This window comes from Anarrhichthys ocellatus, unplaced genomic scaffold (assembly GCF_004355925.1).
Source record: "Anarrhichthys ocellatus isolate YVR2014 unplaced genomic scaffold, GSC_Weel_1.0 scaffold22, whole genome shotgun sequence".
Lineage (NCBI taxonomy): Eukaryota > Metazoa > Chordata > Actinopteri > Perciformes > Anarhichadidae > Anarrhichthys > Anarrhichthys ocellatus.
In genome coordinates, this window is record NW_022280052.1 from 1,263,026 (window position 1) to 1,286,387 (window position 23,362).

A 23,362-nucleotide genomic window follows, 5' to 3' on the forward strand; every position below is an offset into this window, starting at 1 on the left:
AGAGCAGCCATCCTAAGATGCTCACTGGAGTGGCTACAGATTCTGGGTGGGCCCATTGTGTGTGTGTGCATGTGTGTGTGTGTGTGTCCATTTCTGTGCATCAATACACTTTCCATCAGATTAAGCTGCTAAGCCTTTCCTATACAGTTCTACCTAAGGCTTGGTTCCTAATGGTCTGATTTCCACTGCAGGACCAAAGTGGACTATCTGACTATTCATGACATTTAGTTTACCCCAGAAGATCCTCTTTGTTTTCCCTTCTGTTGGCAATTTGATCAACAATGCTTTGAGCTGAACGCTAACATCGGCATGCTGACATTGATGATACTAATATGCTAATGTTTATTATGTATAAAGTTTACAATGTTCACCAGCTTAGTTTAGCACGTCAGCATGTTAATTGCTAATTTGCACTAAACACAAAGTACAACTGAGGCTGATGGGAATGTCGTTAGTTTTGCAGATGTTTTATTTGTTTATAAAATCTGACCTGATGATGGCACAAGATGAAAGGTCAGGGGATCATTACAGTAGTTACAGTTCATCCTGAGGGGGACATGGATGTCTGTACCAAATTTTATAGCCATCCATCAAACATCTTTTTCGGTCTGGACCAAAGTCGTGGACGGACAGACATTGCAGTCCCTGAGGCCACTCTTCAGTTTTCAATACAAACATATCATTTTAATGTTGTTAATACAATGCAAACATTAGTTTATTTTAATTTTTCAACTCTAATTAAAGGATGACACGCTCCTCAATGTGTTAGAAAATGCTATGAGATTTGAGATTAGAAAACCTTCTCAGATCTTACTCAACAACCTTAAAAATTCATGGTTGGCGAGTTTTTAAAAAAAGGACGCGGCCTTGCTTGTTTTCATTTCCTGAAAAGTTGACATTTCACAGATCCACGGTTTCATCAGACGGTGCCTATTAGCAAATCACACATCATGGCATCTTTACAGAGAATGCACCTAACAGCCACCAGCATGTGAGTTGGTATGAGTCACCTCTCTGCACTTCCAAGGAAATCACGCTGACACACACACACACACACACACACACACATATGCAAAGATAAACACACACACACATACAGCGGGGGACCGTACATGCGGGTCAGCCAAATCTTGGAGAACAGGGTATGTGTGCATGAATAACAATGTGCCCTTTAACCTGAGCATGGATTGATCCTAATGTCAGTGAATGCAGCACAGAACACAGTCACACACACACAACGTGACACCCTGTATACATGCCCCATGTAACAGGAACGCCTTAATGTTGTGTAGCTGCGGTTAGCCAACCAACCATGAACAATGCTTTGTGGCAGGCCGGCAGAGCAGTGACCAAGACTAACTCTGAATACAGACCGTAAAAGAGCAGAGATGGAGAGAGACAGGGAGGTTTTGCATTAGGGACAGTGAGAGGTAGAAACCGACGGGATGGCAAGCAAAGCAAAGATGCAGAGTGAATGTATGCATAGCGCCAAGAAGCAACCATGCAAAAGTTGCATATATGATCACTCTAAATAACAACCATCACTTGCTATTTCTTCTCAGCTCTCTCCACTGCCTAACCACCGTGCTTTCTACAGTGTGTCTCGTGATCGTGTGAATGTGTGCACGAGTCAGGCTCCAGCTGAAAGACATTAGTCAGGCCAGGAGGGAATTTGACTGAAACTTGGTCCAGTTGACGAAATGTTTCAGAGAAGGGATCAAGCAGTGTAGAGAGCCGTAGAAGACAAACCGATAACAATAAAGAGAGAGAGAGAGATTCCCTTTGACGGTATATCTACATGCATGCCTCGCTTCTAGCATCTGATTACCACACAGATGCAAGAAGAACAATATACATCAGCATACAGAGAGAGAGATGATAACAGCTGGAGTCCTGACAGCATGGCTGGAATATATATATATATACTGTATGTGTGTGTGTGTGTGTGTGTGTGTGCTGGTTTTAAAAATGTAGATTCAGTTCCAGAAATGACATTAAAATGACGAGCAGACAGAGAGAAAAGAAAATGGAAACATAGAACACAGGATAGTAGCACATGAAGGGTAAACCGAATGAAAATAAAAGAAGGAATAAATCAATAACTGTAGAGTGACATGAGAGGATAAGTAAGGAGGCACACAAGAAACAGCTGAGAAAGAAAGAATGAGAGCGCAGAAAGTGCAGACCACATCTATCCTTCCCTTACCTCTGCGGCTGTGTGTGGTATCCTTTGGGACAAAAAAACGTAGTGGGGGGTGGGGGACTACAGCTTTAACAGCACCACCACAGATCCCTACTTTCTAGCACTTTCCAAGGTAATTTACATACATCTGTGTCTATCAGCCAAACTCTTCAGTCCACTGGGACAGTGTTCTGTCTACCTGCGTAGGTTTGTGTGAATGTATCCTGGATGGTGATGAAGAGTGGTGAGTGAAAAGGTGGTGAGTCCTACGCTAGAGGGCAGACCGACCGGCTGAAACAGGGAGAGTAGAGAGCAGACTGAGTAGGATGGAAGAGTTACTGCTTCCTAACATCAGAGCGGCTGGGCTGGATACACCCACCTCGTCAGCATGCATCAAATGGGAGTCTCTCTATGCAGAGGGAGCGAGGGAGAAATCCTCCTAATCTGATCTGATACATGCACATATGCATGCGAGGTTACGCACACATGCGTACACTCATAAAGGATCTCATTAACCCCCTTTTACTGACACACACACACACACACACACACAAATGTACTCTCTCGCCTGAACAGAGCCTGTGTGAGATGTCTGCCGGGACTTTCAGTGAAAATAATAGTACACTAGCAGATGGGAGAGCAAAGCAATAACAGTCGTCATGGCAAAAACAGCCTTAAATGAGTTTATCTTGGTGCTCGCAGACATTGAAAGGCTGAAAAAGTTGATTAATCTTGTGAGTTGCTGTATTTTTTTTAACCCTTTCAGCCTCTAACAAATCTCAAAATGAATCGATCTGAAAGGGAAAAATCACTTCCATGTCTTCACTGAGGCCATAACCTGTGATAACATTTAGACATTGCCTCGTGTTTTTATGAATTAGACAAGAGACAAAAAATGTCTCAACAATTACAACTATCAGTGAATCATTTAAAGTTAATCATTTGTCAAAATTGTCCAGCATTTGCTGATTTCAGTTTCTTCAATGCTAAGATTCCCTGCATGGCTAACTTAGCTTAGCACGAAGGCTGAAAGCAGGTGGAAATGGCTAGCTCGGTTCTGTCCAAAGGTAACAAAATCCACCTGCCAGCACTGCTAAAGCTCATTAATTAACATTTCATACTGTGTTTGTTTGTTGTAATTAAATGGCTAAATAGTGTTGCCACACCCTGCAGGTCTGCAAAGAAGAAGGTGCGCTTTTGTGTACAGAGAGGTTTGTTGTTGAGAGATAAACTAAAGTAGACTTCAGGACATGCCTCTCATTCTTGGAGTGCACCATTGCCTGTCGCTCAACATGCTTTCATTTTCCCTCCAGTGATCCCCTCCTGGGAGAGAAGTTGGGTGGAGGCTGCAGAGGGGGGGGGTGTTTCATGTCATGGGCCAGGACTCTGAGCTGCCACACCGCTCAACCTCTGCTGCTCTGGCCGTGAGAGCTCTGTGCCTCCTGGGACAAAGCCTGCCTTGATAAAGGCCAACTCCATTGCTTACATGGAGAATGGCCCTCATTACTCCGACAGGTTAGGGGTTAAATTCTTGGGTGGGCTAATATGAGGCGGTATTTCTGAAATATTTGCATTAACAGTGAGGGCAGTTTTTATTTTACAAATTCGAGGCGGAACAGGTGGATGTCTTTCTTCCTGTTTTGTGTCATCTGAAAATAGAAAAAGAAAACTCCCTCAATGGGGCATTCGGGAATACATTTCATGGAGAGTACAACTCCGCCACCATTTCATTTCTCAAAACAATCCTGCTGCCTCCACTGTGTTGTGTAATGTAATAGCCAACAAAAAGCAAAGCCTTGTGTTGATTTCACATAGTTCAGGACATGGGTGGCATGCTCTGCCTTGTTCAGAGTATATGCAAAAAAATGATGTTATCAGGAGGTGATGGGGGAGGTGAGACACAGTAATCCTTCTTTATAATGCATCCCCTGGTTAGGCTTTAGATGGGATGTGGGAGAACATAACACCTCCCCACCAGTGTTACATCTGGAAACATTCCCCGCTGGTTATCACATCTGTAATGAAATCTATTTCATAAGGCAATTATTTGTTAAACATTATTGTGTGGGCTTTAAGATAATTCCAACCCAGTGTAAATGATGTATGGGTTTCTGGTACATTGAGTGCAAGAAATGCACTGTTTGAAGCTGTTTGATTGCAAAGATAACATATTCTGAGGACGGTGATGGTGAGTTCATGCTGTATAGCTCCATCACCACCACAAGGCTAACAGCCCCACAGAAAGTCCCAACGTCCACTACTGTATCAGCAGCCTTGCTGCAACATCACTTGATCACCAAGCCATAAAATCAATAGAGTGATTCCGGAAGCTGGGGCACAGTAGGTTAGCCCATGTCCATCGACACATCCTCGCTGCTGACCAAGCAGCCACTCTGCAGCTGCAGCGGCGGCTCGTCCCGCATAGCCTCTACGTCGTATATGCCATCAAATGCCTATACTGGGTGTGTGAAAGGCAACGACACACCTGTCCTTGCTTTATTATTTTGCTCTGCGTTCAATCGCCGCGATCCTCCCCGTATGATGAACACGCACGCCAGCAACACCACTCCGTCGCTCCTGTATTGAAATCAACACACTACAACTGATGCAGATGAGCCGAAACACAGATGAAATAAAGCGCTCTTGCGGTCACCCTTTCGAGCTGATTTGAGTTTATCTGAATCGCGTAGAAAAAGCCGAAAAATGGTAAATAGTATCTTACCGTTAAAATCGTGGAAGGATAGCCTCTGCTGACTGTCAGATGAAGAGATGCTCCGGTGGAGGAGGGAATGATGCTCGACACTTCCACCTCCGTTTACGTGTACAATGTTGCCCCCTGTCAGTTGAAGGTGGACATTGCCTCCGAAACAACCGTTTCTAACCGGTTAACGAGCTGTTTTATGTTTATGTAAAATAAATGTCTTCCTAAAATATAGCGAAGAGCAAGTGTTGTGACATGTGTCTCAGTAATTAAAACATACACAATTTGTTTTTTCTGTAAATGCAATATATATATATATATATATATGGCTACTTATATGCCAAAATATATACCATGTGTGTGGATAAGACAGACCTCATGTTTATGTATATATTTTTTCAATATATATTTTTAAGACAAAAAAAAAATCCAAGAGAAGGTGTTCGAACCTTTACACCATGTAGTGCTCCGCATCGAGATTAATGATAGATATTTTTTGCTGGTTAATTTCTACATACTTAAATACATTGAATTGATTATCAGTAACCTTTTTCAACAGAAGGCCCCTGCTACTCTGTAAATCAGAATTGCAGAAAACATGCCTCGTTCTCTGTACACTGCTTTGGTCAGAATATGATAATTTGTATCAAAACTGTTATCTGTAGTTTATGCAGTGTTTTAGGCGCGTAAACAGTTTCCCATTAATCAACTCACCACTCTTGGAAAAGGCTACAAATCTTTTTATCGTTCAGTTCCCATTTAAAATGACATTTAAAATTAAATGAAAAGTGTCTTTGTTCGTTGCCGAGGAAGCAATTGAGCAGTGGTGGAATTAGTATATTATTAATTTCCTTTAATTAAGTAGCCATACAAGAATTTAAAAGTAGACTTTCAAGTAAAAGTCCTGCATCCAAAATTTGACTTTGTAAAGCTACAAAAGTATTAGGTTATGAGCAAAACTGCAATTACAACGCCTTTACAAAGTTTTTCATTTTTATTTGTATCTTAATCTGACTCTTCATTAAATAGCATGTGCAGGAATCATTTTCAACCAAATACTTCCTCACTTTTTATTTTTTTGAAAGAATAATCTCCCACTGCCGGTGTTATTCACTGTAACTCTGTCAGCTTGATAAAGGACTACAAAGATAAAGGACTACAAAAATTGCTTCCGAGAATGGCCACGGGGGCCTAAATTAATTAGGTGACTTAATCTAAGCCTGAGATCTTAAAAGCAACTATTTCTGCTTATATAATTTTACAAACGCACACGCTAATTTACAAGCGTTACGCATACGTCTGAAATACGTTTAATACCAGGGCTGACTGCTATTTGGACGTTTTTTCCGGATGTTTTGATGTCGTGTCGCCGTTTCACCGGCGGTATAGCTGCCTGTGGGTCTTCCGGTCTTCCGTCAGGAAAAAGCGCCAACTTCTGCCGCACCGTCTGAATCCCCAAACATTCGTATTTACCGGATACTCCGCGAAATATAGTAGACTTCGACCTGGCATGACTAATTCAGGTGAGTGTACAGACAATGTAGGGATTTTCAAAGTTAGTGTTGTTTAAGCGAACTGTTAAAAAAAGACTGCGCGCTGCCTTTTTACTCCACCACCACACCGTTTGACCCAGTTTTGTCTCTGTGTTGTTTGTTGTGCCCTATTTGCTACATCCTAGCTAACTCCTAACGCAAACCAGATAACGGTTGCTCATGTAAACGGCTCTATTTCAAATGTTGAGCGGGGCAGCGCCAATAAGAGAGCCACCGGTACGTTAGTCGGCTAACGTTAACATGTTATATAACTCGTTGTTCATTCGGTTGAACCGGACATGTCTCCATCACCGTTAGCTAGTAACGTTAGCTAGTCTGGTTGTAGTGCGTTAGCGTTACGTAACTACAACCAAACGCAGGGCGTAGTTAACTTTCGTTCTCGTGAAACTCTGATGGCGCCCACTGAAATTCAGTTATGTTTTCCCTTTTCTTTCCAGTGAGGTGCGCTGTTGCATCTCTGTGAAGAGAAAAAGACGCAACGTTAGCAGTGATAAAGATGCAGGGTCTGCAGGGTGAGAACGCGGCGGCGCCGGGGAGCCCCATCAAGAGGAGTAAACTGTCTCTGAAGTTCCTCCACAAGAAAGACACTAAACGGGCTCTGGACTTCTCTGAACCTCAAGCAGATGAGCCCAAAACAGTTGAACAAGTGGAGCCTGAGGCGAGGTGGGTCTCTGTTTGTGAACATGTGATTTATCTGGGAAATTTGCCAATTAGTCATGTTTGGTTATGTACATGTTAAGAGTTTGTTTTAAAGTATTGTACAACAGAGGATAATGATTGTAACTATATTGTCCAGCCCTTGTTAAACTGCAAGAATCAAACAAGTAACTAGTAAGTTATGATGTTTCTTTTAATTTCAAACTGTTTTCTTCACTGTTCAGCAGCTGTGATCAGGTCCCCGGTCCTTCTCCATGTCCAGCCTCACCTGGCCTTCTCCTGTCATGTGACAAGAGAGAAGGCTTGGTGCCATTTGTGGGTTTCAACAACTTGGGCAACACCTGCTATTTGAACAGTATTTTACAGGTGGGTCCTTCTCACCACAGACAAAACATATATTTTATGATGTTCTGGGTGGTATTAATCACCCGCTGTATAGCCCTCCTGGGCTGGGCTGTGTACATCCCATAGCAGTTTGTGATGTTTGCAGTCAGGATGCTTTCTATTGCTCCTCTGTAAAAGTTGACAAGAACATGGCAAGTGAACTTTGCCTTCTTAAGTTTCCTTAAGAAATACGGCTGTTTATGAGCTTTCTTCACCAGGATGGAGGTGTGTGAGGACCATGTCAGGTTGTTTGTGATGCTGATCCTCGGGAACTTGAGACTGCTTACTTGCTCCCCCTCAGCCCCATCGATGTAGACAGGGGTGTGCGTCTTCGTCTCCTTTTTTTTTTTTTTCTAAAATCAACGATCAACTCCTTGGTTTTACAGACGTTGATGAGTAGGTTGTTCTCTGAGCAACACTGTGCAAGGTTGTTGATTTCCGTTCTATGTGAAGTCCTCCAGTGGAGGAGGGGCTGGGGTCTGTTTGTGAGGAAGTCTAATAACCAGTTGCAGAGTGAGGTACTGAAGCCCAGCGTGCTAAGTTTACCAGTTTCATGGGGGTGATTGTCTTGTGCTGACCTAAATCAACAAACAACATTCTGTTGTAGGTGGTGTTGTTTTCTAGATGAGTGAGGGCTGAGTGGAGAGCAGGTATTATTCCAAACATCTCTTGTTTGGAATAAGAATTTTTTTTTTTTTTCCCTCTTTGTTGAAGGAAGAACATACAATACAATATGTGTTGTCTTCATTTAGGCCACTGGCTAGACAATAAGCCGAGCTCTTATGCAGTATGAAAGCAGGAAACTTTTCACTTTTGTATTACTTCACTACTTGTGTTATTATTGTGTACATTCAGGTAGCCGCCCGCTTTAAAGGATTAAAAAAAAAAAAAAAAAAGGTTCAATTCAGTTTAAGATTTCACTTCTGAAATAATGTCAGCCTGCCGTATGCAGTAACTTAAGTTATACCATGTTTTTGTATGTGATTTAAGCAAATATTGGCTTGATAATCCACAACATTACTATTTCAGACCACAGACCTTGTATAAAAGTCATGTGGATGATTTGTAATAAGTTATTTTTAAGTGGTTCATCTGTCCATTTCCTGCTGCTTGTCTAGGTCTAGGTTAATAATGATATTGTCAGGATTACTGCTGGGAGGTACACACAAATGTGATTATAAATGTCAATGAATTGAAGCAGTTGGTAAATAATTCAAAGGCCTTATCACCCATTCTGGTTTTCATGGATATCTTTCATGCTTTGGCCGGAGAGACAGTGAAACACTATCGTATTATAATGTCTTTAAAGGTTTGTAGTTTAACTTTGTGAACCCTACAGAAACCCTGTTGTAATTGTTATCACTCACAGACAATAAAACAAATATAGCAATGTCATAGCTTCAGTATTTGTCAGGCAAAGTGTTCTCAGTGTGTGATTTGTTTGTGACGAGCATGAAGATGATTTCTGTGTGCTTGCTGCTGCAGGTGCTGTACTACTGCCCGGGGCTCAGAGAGGGAATAAAGAAACTCTACACCCTGTCTAAAAGAAAAGACAAACCCAAGGAAGAAACGGATCAAAGCCAAGAGGTTAGTGCAATAACAATGTGATTCAATTTTATTTTACAAAACTTACATTTGTAAACAATAGCTTTAGAAATTAACCTATTTAATCGACATCACAAATTCAAAAGAATTCCTTTAAGTGGATCTGATATACAAGATACGAAGCTCCAATTCTAAAAATCTTTGAATGCGATTCATTCTTTAGTTTGTATTTTATTTCTCAGCAGTCAGAAGTTGCCGCTGAGGCGTTGCCGGCTCAGATCGAGCTCCTCGGGAGCTTCAACAGTCTCATAACATCAGCGGAGCAGCTGCAGTCCAGCTTCCTGTTGAACCCCGACAGCTTCAGTGAAGGAGAGCTCGCTACACCGCCTCGGAGGATACTCCACACACTCAGGTGATGATGTGCTGATCTTCATCATGGCTGTCCAAATGAGCTTATTTCTACACAACGTAATGAGTAATGTAGGACAAAACTATGCATTCACTGTTCAGTAAAAATCACAAGCAAGTTGTGTGTTTGCAAAATTCCATGTTGACAAACCTGAACTGGTGTTAAATTACGTATTTCATTTGAGCAACAGTCAAAAACCCCAAAGAACATTTCTAAGGCTGAAACAAGCAAATGTTATATTTTGATTAGTCCTTTAAACAGTTGATCAATTATTAAAATATATATATATATATATATTTATTTATTTATTTATTTTTCCCCATCAGTGAACTAATTGTGAGCGCTCTGTGTGGGTTGCAGGCTGCTGAACCCCATGTATGAAGGCTATCTTCAGCATGATGCCCAAGAGGTGATGCAATGCATCCTGGGATATATCCAAGAGGCTTGTGACACCATCAGGAAGGAGCAGGAGTCGGAGAGCGATGCCAATGAGACGGAGGTTAAACTTGAGGACGGCAGCTCGGCGACAGAATCCCAAACTCCCCCAGAAGAGGACGGCCAAGTCAGCGGGAAGAGGAAGAGTGACACTGAAGTGGGGAACGCCAAGAAGAAGCCCAAATCTGTCAAGTCTAAGAAATCTGATGCCGAGGTTAATAAGCCCTTCACCCGCTCCAAAAGGAAGTCCTTCAGTGACGTCGTGGTGAAAGACGGAGAGGCCGAGGATGAAAAGATGAAGCTAAACGGGGCGGAGGAGAAAGGCAGCGATTGTGAGGGGAAAGGTGACAAGGCGTCTAAAGAAGCAGAGGGGAAAGGAAAGAAGAGGTCGAAGCTGAGCTGGCTGAGGCGTTCAGGGAAACAGCCGAGTATCTTCTCCAAGTTCCTCAGCGTGGGAAAGATCAGCTCCGTGAAGAACCAAAACAAACCGGAGCCGGAGGACGAGCCGACTGACGAGAGAAGTCCCAGCGAGAAGACCAGCGAAGAGACATCGCCTCCAAAGAAGGCTGACGAGGAGGAGGCAGCAAAGCTTCAGGGTATGAGATCATTACTATGAGAGGAATTTAATATGAGGGATCTATTTAGCCAGGTGCAGGAAATGAAGAATTCAATAAGTAGAATGATGAATATGAAATCTCTTAAACGTATTCCTGTTCATTTAGCCTCTGCCCTGTACAAGCAGACAGCATTAGTATCAACGTGACTTCAGGCATTAAATGCAGCTGTTCCTCTTCTACCCAGAGGGCCTGGACTTGATGGAGCACCTGTTCCAGGGCCAGCTGGTTTTGAGGACTCGCTGTCTGGAGTGTGAGAGCTTCACGGAAAGGAGAGAAGACTTCCAAGACATCAGTGTCCCGGTGCTCGACGAGGAACCCAGCAGCCCGGACGAGCTCTCGAAGGGTCAGGACTCTTACTTTAAACAGCTGTCGGTACAACAACGCTTTTCAAAGTCCCGGATCATGATGAGTTGATATCTTCTCTCTTCCCAGTTTCTCCTGATCCCAAACCAGAGCTGAAGACTCTGAAGTGGGCGATCGCTCAGTTTGCGTCAGTGGAGCGCATCGTTGGGGAGGACAAGTACTTCTGTGAGACGTGTCACCATTACACCGAGGCCGAGAGGAGTCTGCTGTTTGACAAAACTCCCGAAGTCATCACCATCCACCTAAAGCGCTTTTCTGCCAACAGCTTGGAGTGAGTTGATGACTTTTGAACACATTTATTGTCATTTCACTCAGTTTTCTGTCTGCTATCCTTCAGTAATTTCTTACAAAATATTGTAGATTATTTATAGTAGGGCTGCAACAGCTAACGCCCGCTAACGTTGATCCATCACATAAAGGAAACGGGTGGAAGGTGTTTCTTTTTAAATAAACCTGTGGTCGTGCATTTGTCCGTCAAGATGCACACAAATCGTCCAGAGGCTCATGATTTAGCTGATTTATGGAGGATTTCACAGATTTAAACATAAACATTCCATATGGGTCCAATTTGCAGAGTATGTGAATGACATCAGCTGACAGGAGGTAAACATGTGCCCAAGCTGTTTTCTATCAATGCAATTGTGTTGAAACGGTCGGTCACATAAGGTTCTGGAGTTTCTGGAATATTTCATGCCATCAGTCAGTCAGTGTGAAGTGGATCTTTTATTTCTCTACATCTAAAACTTGAGCAATATCTGATCAAATATAACAATGATTATAATAATATTAATAAACTTTATGTATAGACTACTTATTAAATCTCAAAGTGCTTACATAAAAAAGCAACCCATTTAATCAAGGCAAGTAGACGATACATGCGTGTGGTGTTTAGTGCAGTATACCAGTTACCATGCCATAAATCATAAAGAAAGAACACAAGTTGAATTTCTATGGTCATTTATTTTACAAAAATGGGAAAACACTGGAATGTATACATCCAACAGTTGTACAAGTGGTACCGGTGTAGGCTCCATGTGTTATGTACATGTGTACAGCCTCTACTTCCAGCCTCTCCTCTCTTCAATGATCTCAGCAGCAGTTCAGTTGAAGTCTCTCAAAGTTTTGGTCACATGACTGTTGGTCTCAGGCGAGTCAATCGTGGCTTCCTAGTTGTGCTGCGAGCGCAGAATTGAATGAGTTTTTACATTATCTGTTTACTTCAAACGGTTAATTTGAGACGAGACTTTAAATACGACACTTGGCATAAAATGTTTTTGATTTGTTGATAAATGATTAGCTTTGTTTGGCTGAGATATTCAAGATTCTTTGGGAAACAATGTCATATCTGCGCAAATTGGATATATCTATATCTATCTATCTATCTATCTATATAGCAAATAATGCTTTTTATTACCCCTGAAGGATAAAAATATCATCAGTAAAACACAGAAAGTTTAGAACCATAAAAGCGACATCCAGCTGTACGAAGGATCATATAAATGTTTGACGAAAGTGCACATTAGATTTGTCATAGTGTATGTCATAGTGTCTATTGTCATAGACACAATATGTCATAGTGTATATCGATCGATCGTCAGATCGATCGATATACACATACACTATGACATATTTGAAAATTGTTTACACTATGACTTTTTATATACTTTTTTATGACGCTGTACTTTTACTAAAAAAACGACATACAATGACTTTTTTATGACTTTACACACTGTAAACAGGCAAGGTTTCACCTAAATTCTCAATTGAATAGTGTCATGGTCCCGTCACAGATCCTAACTCCTCCCCCTGTTTCCTGTCTTCGTAGCTTGGACCCGTATGCAGGTCTGTCCAAAGTGAACACCCCCCTACAGACCCCTCTGACCTTGTCTCTGGAGGAGTGGTGCACCGGCTCCTCGTCCACCAAGGGTCAACGCTACCAGCTGTTTGCCGTGGTCATGCACAGCGGCGTCACCATCAGCAGCGGCCACTACACCGCCTACGTCCGCATGTCTGATCTGAAAGATGTGACGCTGTGGGACAGAAAAGAGGCAGAAGAGGAGAATAAAGAGGGAGCCCACGTGAACGCTGAATTGCCGGACTACGATGACGGAGAGGTGTCTTTCAGCCTGAGAGCGAGGGGACGGAGAGGAGCGAGTTTGGCGAGCAGCAAAGTAGGAGGAAAGAAGCAGTCGGAGGGTGGAGTCGGACTGTTGGGCGGCCAGAGGAGTCGGTCCAGCTGTGAGCTCGGGAGCAACGGCAAACACACGGAGAAAGCAGCCAACAGTGGATCAGAGGGGTCCAAACGGAGGAAACCCACCAACAGCCTGGGCCAGAGTAGTGAAGCAGGACAGGAGGCATCCACCACTTCCTGTGGAGGGGTGCAGGCGTTGGACAGCCTCCTCGATTATGAGGGCAAGTGGCTGCTGTTTGACGACTCTGAGGTGCGTTTGTTTGAGGAGGAAGAGTTCCTGCGAGCCTGCTCTCCTGAGACCTCCTCTTCATCAACACCATACCTGCTGTTCTACAGACGGATGCCTGGACCCCAGCACTGACATGACTGGGGGGGGCGCAGAAAGACTCTTTGTAGAGAAACACCCAGACACATTCAGTGGCTGCCATATCAACACCTGAGCTCACCTCAGATGTTCACGAGCCTGTTTAGGTTTTAGAGATATTCAGTCAAGTGGGAATTAAATCTTCTGTGTGGCGGGATTGCTTTAGCCCCTTTCTCTGTTAAGCACAGTGATCGGTCTTTTTGCTTTCTGTTTATTATCTCTCTCGTCTATCACTCGCTCAAAGTTTTTACAATTTGGAAAATCACTTTTGAACTAAAATCGTATTTGAAAATGGAGACTGTCTTTTTCTAAAATGAATTTATATTGTCAAGAGACTGTCGGTGCTGAGCATGTTTGGAATAGATTACTCAACTCAAAGCCAAAATGCGTTTCCATTTCAAAGCAATACGCTGCAGTTATGAAGAGAACTTTTTCCTCCTATAAGAACTTCAGAGTTTCTGTTTTGCACTGAAGCCTTTTTTTAATACATCTGAAGCATGACATGCAAGTCCTCTATGCTACGACTCTTACACTGGCATATCTTTACATTAAACACACTTATATATAAGCAAAGGTTATACATTACAGCCTTTTGAAGATCCAAATCTAGAGTGAAGATATTTAAACCATAAAATGTATATTTCTTTAGTCAACTATCAGGTACATATCATGAAAGCTTAATGAAACATAATTAAGAGAACGGGTCAAATCCGTGCTCAGTGAGACGGAACGCATTCAGTTGTACTACTCTTTAAAGAAGGGGATCAGTTAAGAAGTTATTTTAGGACAAAACGATTGAGCAGCAGACAGGAAGGAATTAAAAGTGCACAGAGACAGATTTATGAGACTAAAGTAAGCAGGTCCAGGATCGCTCACATCCGATGGTGTCGATGTGATTGTTTACTATCTTCATACGTCCAGTGTGTGAACAATATGAGACTAAATGCTTTGACTGTGTAAGTGAATAAACAGACTGCCCTCTCCCTTTAGAGAGACCAGCATCTTTCACAATCAGCCAAAACAAAAACATACATTTTAGAAGATGTAACGTTATCAGAATTTGTCCCTATGAACACACAAATAATCATGTTACTATTAAGGGTTTGTTTTGTGCTTGTGTTAATTACATAGCTTTGTTTGATCATGTGAAAATATTCAGTAACGGTGACATTGTCTCAGGTTCAACAGCAGTGTTTGTGTCCAATCATGGTTTCAGGGATTGAATTGGTTGTGATTAATACTCACTATGAATCATACACATGAACGATCAGCAAGTTGTGTGTTGTCTCCTTTAAACTCATTCCAGCTGTAAGTCTATTGTTGTCGTCAGGTTCAATTCTGAAGCAATAAAGTTTTTACCTTCATCTGGTGATACTCATTCACAGCCAACACAAACATTACGCCCGTACACCAAAGTCAACATTAAAATATTTATTTAGTAAAATATTTAAAATAAACAAAACATAAAATAATACAAGGATGTTTAAAGTACCTAACTTTAAAACGTTCTTTCAAATAAAAATGATAAAGTATGATAAATAATGGTACCTTTTTTTCCCCCTCCCCCAATTGAATCACAATGTAAAATGCATTGCTACACCATACTAAAAAAGTGCACACATGAAACTGAATAGAGATTTTTGACAGTACACCATTAGACACCTTTTCTGCAGACACCTGTCAAAAATCAGCAGGAAAAAAGTGTTTTTTGGCACTTTGACTAACCAATAAAGGGACCGCAGAGCATCCTTTGTGTTCAGCAGACTGTGGAGGTTAATGTTCGTACATTTGTAGTGGTAGCATAGAGACGTATACAGACGTGTCCCCTTATGTGACAAATGGCCAGCAAAGAAAAATTGTAAATGCCGAGGCATCGCTTTAAGATCCACTTGAATGTCCCTCTGACTGTGTAACAGTTTGTATGTAAACACATTAAGACACTGGAATGACGTACCAAGCTGCAACACTTTGAGCCTTTCTTTTGACATGCTCTCCGAAAAAACTGACCAACCTTCAAGAGACTCCTATTTACAATCGAGAATAATAAATTAATATTGCAATTTCTGGTGTGTGTGTTTATATTCTTCTTTATCTTCAAATGTCAAGCTTGCGAAGACTTATTCTGCTGAAGGAATCTCTGAAACAAGAAGAAAAAAAAAAAAGATGTTTTCATTAAGACAGAAATATCGGATGTTTTCATTGAACAAGGAAGTGACTCGGGGAATTCACTTGTGAGAATAGCAAGACTGAAGCTAGGAGTACTAAAAGGTCCTTTAGAAAATAACACAAAGACACTAAAACAAAAGGATCACAAGATGTAGTCTGAAAGTCCCGAGCTACCTTGTCAAGCTGTCCGTTTGCTGCGTGATTATTGAAGAAGCAAAAACAAAGACTCATTTAAGTTCACATCCAAAACGATTGCAGGGTATATGCAGGAATCCTTTAAGTTCAAATTCATACTTTTTAAGACTCTTTCCATACATTTAAGGAAGTCATCGCAACTTTGAGTTCTAACCGGTTACATCAGCAAAACACTGACTTACATTTACTATAGACTGATTGCAAGATACCACCATAAAGTCTGTGATGAAAACATATGTCTAGTGCTGGGCAACGATTAAAATATTTAATCGCATGGATTTTTTGCGATTAATCGCATTGTTATGGCAAAGTTCAATAATGAATTCAAAAGTAGTGTATTGCGCACTTTTATTTTAAAAGTACTGCTATATGAACAAAAGGGCAATAACATTTGGTTCACGAGATGCAGGTAGCATGTTTTATACTTAATGTGAATATAATTCATACTTTGTTGGCATCTTATTCTGAAAACCGGATGTTCGTCTGAAGAAACCGGATGTTGCCTCACGTTAATCTTTCCGCTAACTTTCAAAGTCCTTCGCTCGCTCCGGGTCTGTGCCGTTTAAATGCGTTTACCGTGAATTTCAGCATATAGGTGCACTAAAATTACTGACTATAGGATGTTTGCTGGCTTTTATCCCACTGTTCTTGTCATCCTCTTGTTGTTATGTATATGTATTGTCTCTTGTCTTTCAATAAAAAAATAAAAATTAAAAAAAATTTATAAATAAAAAAAATGCGTTAACGCGCGATAAAATAATTGTCTGCGTTAATTAATGAATGAGTTAACTTGCCCAGCACTAATTATGTCATAAATAAGTCATACAATACTGTTATAAAAAAGTCATGGTATGTCATAGTATGTCATGAAGTCATAAGAAGTCATACAGCATATCAGAAATGGTATTGTCATAAAAAGATATCGTAAGCATTTGGAGTAAAGGCAACATATAGTATGTTTAAAAAAGTTTTTTAAAAAATGTCATAGTATAGCAGGTCGAAAAAAAGTCATAGTATAGTATATTGAAAAAAAGCTGAAAAAAGTCAAAATGTTCATAGTATGAGCTGTCAAAAAAAAACATAAAGTCCTAGTATAGCATGTTGTAAAAAACGATATTGTATAGTATGTCGCAAAATCATTAAAAAGTCAGATAATAAAATGTCAAATAAAGTCATGATATAGAATGTCGAAAAAAGTAATGAAAAAAGATAAGCATATCCAAAAAAGTTATAAAAACTGAATAGTATGTCGAAAAAAGTCCCAAAAGTATAGTATATACAAATAAAGTCATAAAAAAGTGATGGCATCGTAAAGTATGTCGAAAAAAGTCATTGTATAGCATGTGGGGAAAAAGGTAGAGAAAAGTGACAGTTTGTCATAAAGTCATATCATAATGTGTCACAGTATGTCATGAAATATTGAATAAAAGAGGTACATGTGCTGAACTACTGGTATGGACGCTACAGAAAGCCACCGTTGAACGTGGCCACCGTGAGTAACGACGGCTCTTCTGGTGTTGAAGGACCTTACCGACCCGACACAGTCAGCGATGAACAGAAGGGTCAGCATATTTATGTCTTTGTGCGTACACACGGTTTGGGTTGTGAATCTACACATTATCTTCTGCATCTGACCCCTGCTGTCCCACAGCGCCTTTGGATTTTGTCTGACAACACTTAAAGGGACCTTCACATAACGTAAGTCCATGCATTGTTTTTTTAAGAAATTCCTACATACTCTACCTTAAAGGGCCTGATTGTGGCTACATTGATTTACAAACTTTTAATGATTTTGACACCTTGTATTATTCTCTCACATGCACACAGTCCAGCCCTACCTGTGGGAGTTGACCTGAAGCACAGGTTTATAAAGCTGTGGGATCTTCCTGTTGATGAGGGGCTGAAGCGCCTCCTTCAGCCGGTGATAGTTCCTCTCCAGCTCCCTCTGGTACTCCTTCTGGTCCGGACCAATCAGGCTCTTATTCTTACGCAGGGCGTCTTCACACCTTTGGCAGACAAAACATAACTGGCATTTAGACTCTGTACGATACTTTGTCTTGCTACTGTAGATGGAGAATCATTGTAGTGAGGCTTATTAAGGCATCTGGACATTTTAAGGTTTAACTATAATTGTAGTTAAACGTAGTTTTCTCATTATTTTGACATACGGAACAATAACTTAGAGCTTGTTTTCTTATAATTTGGTGTCAAATGTTGCACCTCTCCGTTATGTTGCCCCTGTGGATTCACCGTTCACCGCCCGTACCTCTTTGTGAAGTCTTTGAAGCAGAGCCGTAGCTTATTGTGGTGTCTGTACAGCTTGGGGTCACTGGGAATATCCGACAGGAACACCTGAGCCACCTCCAAAGGACCCTGAGGACAACAGACATGACTATTCCTCTACGACTCTACTTATGCTAAGCAATACTTTGATAATGCTCCTTTTTCTTATCGCATATACATGTGACATCTTAAACCATTACCTGGTTGACAGTGGTGCCCACTGACCCCTGTAGGACCATCTGTAGCATCTTGGCGTCAGCAGGGTCCTGGTGGGTGGCAAAAGCCAGCTCCTGAGTCTTCTTCTGCATGTCTTCTATTGCCACCTCGATGGGTGTGGATATAATCTGCAAAGTGACGGATACAAGTGGTCTCAAGAGTTGGATAAAACACCTCATTTTCAGAATATCATCCTCCCACAGCTGGAGATAAAATGTATAAAAATGCAAAATCTTTATTAATGGTTTTGTTGGCTGTCTGAGAAAAACAATCAAGAGAAACTAAAACAGGTATAAAAAAAGAATGGAAAAGCTTCTGCAGGTCAGTTGCTGTGTGTGAACGTGTTCCCCCCACCTCCTCCTTGTGGATGATGTTGATGCGGGTCTTGATGTAGGGGAACGCGTGGGAGGTGGTGAGGATGGTCTTGCGTTTGAACTGCTCATGCAGGTCCCCGTGGGCCCGGCCATCCAGAGTGAAGGGGGTGCAGTAGACGAAACGCCGCAAATTGTAGTTCTTGTCAAAGTAAGTGATGCGGTCCTTCATCTCGTACGTGTCGAAGTACGGCTCCACGTATGTGATCTGGATGAACGCCTACAGAAATGACAACGTATCGTTGGTTGAGGTCTTAGATGGCGTTCCCTCGGTTGAAGATGGATCCTCAGACTAAAGCTTTGAATGAAATCACTGTAAACTGCGTTCACATGTACATTCTGCTCAACACCAACCTTGTTTGGGTCCAGCTTGCACTTGTCCACTGGGTTAGAGTCCTTGATGACTTCTACCTGCTCCTCTCCAAATCGCTCTCCATAGAAACCCTGAGAAGCACAGCACCTCATGAGTAAACGCACACCTGGCTAGGAGGACGTGTAGGACGAGTGGTGTTACAGGAGAAGAGGCGTCATGGTGGACTTTACCTCCAGCCTGTGAGAAATCTCCGCCAGCTTCGTGATGGCCGGCTCTTTGTACACAAACTCCTGCTCGTCCAAGTCACCAAACTTTGAGCCGTAAATTCCAACTCTGAAGTACGTACCAAACATCCTCTTTCCATCCTGCCAGCAGAGGGAGATCAACGTTAGTGCTGAGCCAGGACAGAAATGAAATTCATACAAGAACGGCTTTATTACACTCCAGATTGTCAAAATAAAATCTAACTTTTAATAAGACGTTGTCCAAATCAGTTAACCAGACTGAGATACAGTGTTTGTTGTAGCTTATACAATGTATAATAATAATGTATGTATGTGTCAGATAGAAAGCAGCCGAGAGGAAGTCAGCAACCTGGAGATTATCATCCACACATTGAGCCGACAGTAACCACAGTCACACAGTAACAGGCAGGTATGACATATTAGCATTCACTGAAGAAATTTGACAGTTTTTCCACCTCGACAAAGTGTACAGTACACAGAGGGCAGAGGGCCAAACATCAACAGGAAAAACTATTCTAAAATAAGCATTTACCAGTCAGCAGAATATTCACGTCATGAACAGGTGGAACAGATACGACCAAATAGGAATATGATAGAATAAATTGAAATCAACTCTAACTTTCTAGATTCTGCCGAGCATATACGTACGTATGTTTTATCAATGCGTTTCACCTGCTTCAGCAATAGAGAAGTATGCTACAAAAGCAGCCTTATATTGCAATAATCAGCCACAGCAGTCATGAGCAGTGACAGAAAACAAAAGAAACAAAAATGCCCACAACTACTTCACACGGATGCCTACACTCAACCACTCTGTGATATTTTAGGAAGAACAGATGGAAAAAATGGCCATCAACTCCAGAAGCTGTGAATGTTTCCCCTCAGACATCAGGAAAACCATTTCAGCCTGAAGTTCATTAAAGTCAGAAAACACAGCAGGACTGATACAAATGTACAGGTGGGAGTGAACGAGAGTGTGTGTGTGTATGTGTGTGTGTGAGTGTGTAACATGAGAAAGGGAGAAGCTGTGGACAAGTTGCGCAGGTCGGCATGTTACCTCTAGTAAAAGATCTTTTCATAAACCCTCTTGCTAACTGCAAATCTTAAAAATCCATCTCGTATTTTTACTACAACTGCTCATTGAAAATAAGTTGAAGCAAACATGTGAGGCCCTGAAAACTGAGGAACTTACCACAAGACACAATTAAGTAAAGTGGGAAGGAAGGGTCGGCAACCAGGGAAATCAAAAAGGAGAAAACAGAACACATTTTAATGAGGATTGGCTTCCTCCAGATAATTTCAAAAACAACACAAACTAACACACAACAGATAGTTATCTCCATTGATTTTGAAAAAGAAGATGAAGTCATTGTGGAGGATCCAAACCATGCAAAGGCAGACAGTTGTGACAAAAAAGAGGAAAAACAAAGTGAGAACAAACAGATCCACGACTGTCAGGAACACAACATGCACTCTCAGTGCGTTGTCCAAAAGGAACACGGAGTGCTCCGTCCGCCTCATGCAACAAACCACGACAACTAAGAGGTGAATGCTGTTAACAACAGGGCAGAATGGATGAAACGATATCAGGGGTCGATTTAGTTTCAACTATTAAAGGAATAAGAACTAATCAAAATCAAAAAAGGGATAAATCAAGTAATCCTGAGATTACTGTGAGTTGAACCCTCTTGGTAAAAAGAGGAAACCTGCCTCAGGAATTTGGTTCCAGCTTCGACGCAAAGCAAGTATTTAAAAAGGCTCATTTAACGGTGTGTGGAAAGAAGGACCAATGGCTAGAGCAGGGGGGGGCGGGGCTAACAGATGCACTGAAATCGAGCCCTGTGGGTGAAGATGAGATGAAGTGTGACAGCAGAGGTCGTCGGTCAACGAGCGTGTTCTGACCGACGCACCAGCAGACAGACAGGAGATGGAAGACAGGAAGAGTGCGGATCGTGATGCATTCACACACTGTGGCTCCCCATGCACAGCCGGGCCGACGCGGTCGCGTTATGAGAGCGAGCTCCTCTCTCGCACGTGAAGAGGGAGGGAGGTGAGAGAGAGAGGGAAAGACGAGGGTGTTGCTGCTTGCACAGCAGGTGTCGTCCCCCCCCCCCCCAGCAGGGGGAGCAGACAGTTGACATTGTCTGCAGATGTTAATGGCTGTATGTCACAAAAAAGCAAAGAGAGCAACAGAACGCCCGCAGGCCAAGCAGGAACTGTTTAGCCACCTACCTCCCAGCCAGTACTCTGTGTGACAAAGAGAATACAGGACAAGTGAACGACAACACACACAGAACAGTGTGGCATCCGCACACACAGTGACGTTACAGCAAGGAGCAAGGACTCTTTGAAACTAACCCAGGTGACGAGCTGCAGTGGAGAACAACTGACCTCTGACAAACACACACAAAATATATATACACACATATCCTTATATCATGAATATTAACTTTCTGTCTTGGCTTTGTGCAGTTGCCCGCAACTTGACATCGTAGTTATCAGTCACACAACTGGCCTTCAAGAAAAACCACAACAGGAGTCTCTTCCCACGCCTCACGCATCCTGTTTCATACTTAGCATGCAAGATCTCCGACAAAGTATATATAAATAAATAAACACACTGGAAATAAAATGCCAAAAATAATAAATCCATGCAAAGCTGTGTTTGTGTGAAGGCTGGGCAACAGGACTATATTTCCAGTTGTGTTTGGTGGTGCTACTGCATTATTTGTTTGAAGATGTCTTTAGAAGAAAAGCTTGCTTTTGTCACATTTCTCTATCCTAAAATGCTGGAAGAAACGTAACCCCTCCACACGCACCAAACATGTGACCAAAGTGCACCTGTGTGAAGCCTTCATGTGACTGTGGCAGTAAGGGGTTTTGGGGTGTTCCTATCGAGTTCTGATCTTGGAACATGCTATTCTGAACACTTGATCCATATTACGGAATTTACAAAGGAGGGAACAAATCAATCAACCTAATGTAACCCAGATGTGATCTTTTCATAGTAAGAGGCTGACAATGGAAAACCAAAAAAATCGAATCTATGTCACAGAGAGATAAATAAAAACAAACTAATTTGGTTCTTATTCAGTGTCAGCTTCACACTTCAAGCTGCTGGAGCCTGGTGTGGAAGACGAGTTCTACTTTGTGTTTGTGTGTGGTGTGTGTGTGGCGTGTGTGTGTGTGTGTTTGTTTACCTGATGCACAATTTTGGCAAAGGCTTCCTGTAGTTTACCATGAATGGTGGCTAGCTTCTTTGCGTCCCGGTTGGCTTCATGGATGGGAATCAGTACCTTGTACACTTCGTTCACCGCCTCATACATCCCCGCCTGGAAGGGCGATCCAGACAAATGTCAGTACGGCACAGTCACTCATCCAACAATAACAACACCTCAGCTTAAATTTATAGATTTATATTTGACTTAAAAAGGCCTGAATTAGGATCACTGGAAAAGTTACACACATGTCTAACTACAGCCTTACATGACTCTTTGTTTACAAGAAGATTTAGAATGAATGAATACAACGGCTCACAGTGACTTCATTTGTTTGGTGAGCGAAAGATCCCCGACTACATGCTCTACACCAACGTCCATCCATCTAATCTCCCATCTATCGTTCTCCACTCCTCACCATGGAGAAAGAGGCAGCAGCCTGCTCCAGGAGTCCCACGAAGCCGATCTCAGTGAAGTACTTCCCTGAGCAAATGCCCTCCTCATCTGGTGACACCACATCGTCGGACACTGCAGATTCCTCCAGCACGTTGGAGGAAACATTCTATACACATGGAGGAATAACAAGAAGAACAATACAAGCGCACACACACACACACACACACACACACGTCAGCGGACATTTCTATTGCCGGGCATGTGAACACACATGACGTGTATCCGTTGCTCTCCTTACCTGGAAGGTGACGCAGCCCACAGGCAGATACTTGCGGTCCTCCAGCATGCTCAGGTATTCTGCCACCAGAGCAGCACTGTGCACCAGACACTGAGCAGCCTCGGCATGGTTGTTCCTCTCGGAGTGTTTTCCAGCCATGTTCTGAAGCCACGTGAGCCGCAGGTCTGGTGACGTCTGGTAACCCTTCGCAATCCTGGAGACGTGAAATCAAAGACACACACACACACACACACACACACACACACACACACACACACACA

At 42.1% G+C, this 23,362-nt stretch overlaps 3 protein-coding genes across 25 annotated transcripts in view; 1 reads left to right on the forward strand and 2 right to left on the reverse strand.

Annotated features, from left to right (window-relative positions):
- kank4 (KN motif and ankyrin repeat domains 4) overlaps positions 1–4,981 on the reverse strand; it is a 67,485-nt gene extending 62,504 nt beyond the window's left edge. The window contains exon 1 of one of the 2 annotated variants that reach the window (XM_031859314.1): positions 4,905–4,981. The gene's annotated coding sequence lies outside the window, so the exon portion shown is untranslated. The other variant, XM_031859315.1, reaches the window with a different exon arrangement.
- Positions 4,982–6,295: 1,314 nt separating this feature from the next.
- Positions 6,296–14,765, forward strand: usp1 (ubiquitin specific peptidase 1). Of its 2 annotated transcripts, none has more exons than XM_031859356.1 (9): positions 6,296–6,406; positions 6,874–7,099; positions 7,318–7,459; positions 8,963–9,064; positions 9,265–9,434; positions 9,792–10,462; positions 10,668–10,826; positions 10,916–11,117; positions 12,672–14,765. In XM_031859356.1, the coding sequence occupies exons 2-9, from the start codon at positions 6,933–6,935 to the stop codon at positions 13,396–13,398; spliced, it is 2,340 nt and encodes a 779-aa protein (XP_031715216.1). In that variant the 5' UTR covers positions 6,296–6,406; positions 6,874–6,932; the 3' UTR covers positions 13,399–14,765. The 2 variants fall into 2 exon arrangements, with proteins under 2 accessions (XP_031715216.1, XP_031715217.1); XM_031859357.1 differs by having other exon boundaries at positions 7,321–7,459.
- Positions 13,603–23,362, reverse strand: part of dock7 (dedicator of cytokinesis 7) — a 47,633-nt gene continuing 37,873 nt past the window's right edge. For 8 of the 21 annotated variants that reach the window (XM_031859350.1, XM_031859346.1, XM_031859338.1 and 5 more), the window contains 11 exons: positions 23,103–23,295; positions 22,827–22,970; positions 22,391–22,522; positions 21,423–21,437; positions 19,176–19,301; positions 18,987–19,076; positions 18,616–18,852; positions 18,246–18,389; positions 18,029–18,135; positions 17,601–17,768; positions 13,605–15,538 (listed from right to left, as the gene is read on the reverse strand). In XM_031859350.1, coding sequence (XP_031715210.1) covers positions 15,496–15,538; positions 17,601–17,768; positions 18,029–18,135; positions 18,246–18,389; positions 18,616–18,852; positions 18,987–19,076; positions 19,176–19,301; positions 21,423–21,437; positions 22,391–22,522; positions 22,827–22,970; positions 23,103–23,295 — 1,399 coding nt within the window. In that variant the 3' untranslated portion in view covers positions 13,605–15,495. Of the gene's footprint in view, positions 15,539–15,741; positions 15,762–17,600; positions 17,769–18,028; positions 18,136–18,245; positions 18,390–18,615; positions 18,853–18,986; positions 19,077–19,175; positions 19,311–21,422; positions 21,438–22,390; positions 22,523–22,826; positions 22,971–23,102; positions 23,296–23,362 lie in introns of all 21 variants that reach the window. The other 13 variants (XM_031859343.1, XM_031859342.1, XM_031859334.1 and 10 more) reach the window with 7 other exon arrangements.

What these genes read in the sequence shown, in the direction of transcription:
- usp1 (XM_031859356.1), top strand. Translation starts at nt 6,933, where the DNA reads ATGCAGGGTCTGCAGGGTGAGAACGCGGCGGCGCCGGGGAGCCCCATC. An exon ending in AAACGGATCAAAGCCAAGAG is followed by an intron (nt 9,065 to 9,264) that starts GTTAGTGCAATA and finishes TTTATTTCTCAG; the next exon opens with CAGTCAGAAGTTGCCGCTGA. An exon ending in TTTTCTGCCAACAGCTTGGA is followed by an intron (nt 11,118 to 12,671) that starts GTGAGTTGATGA and finishes CTGTCTTCGTAG; the next exon opens with CTTGGACCCGTATGCAGGTC.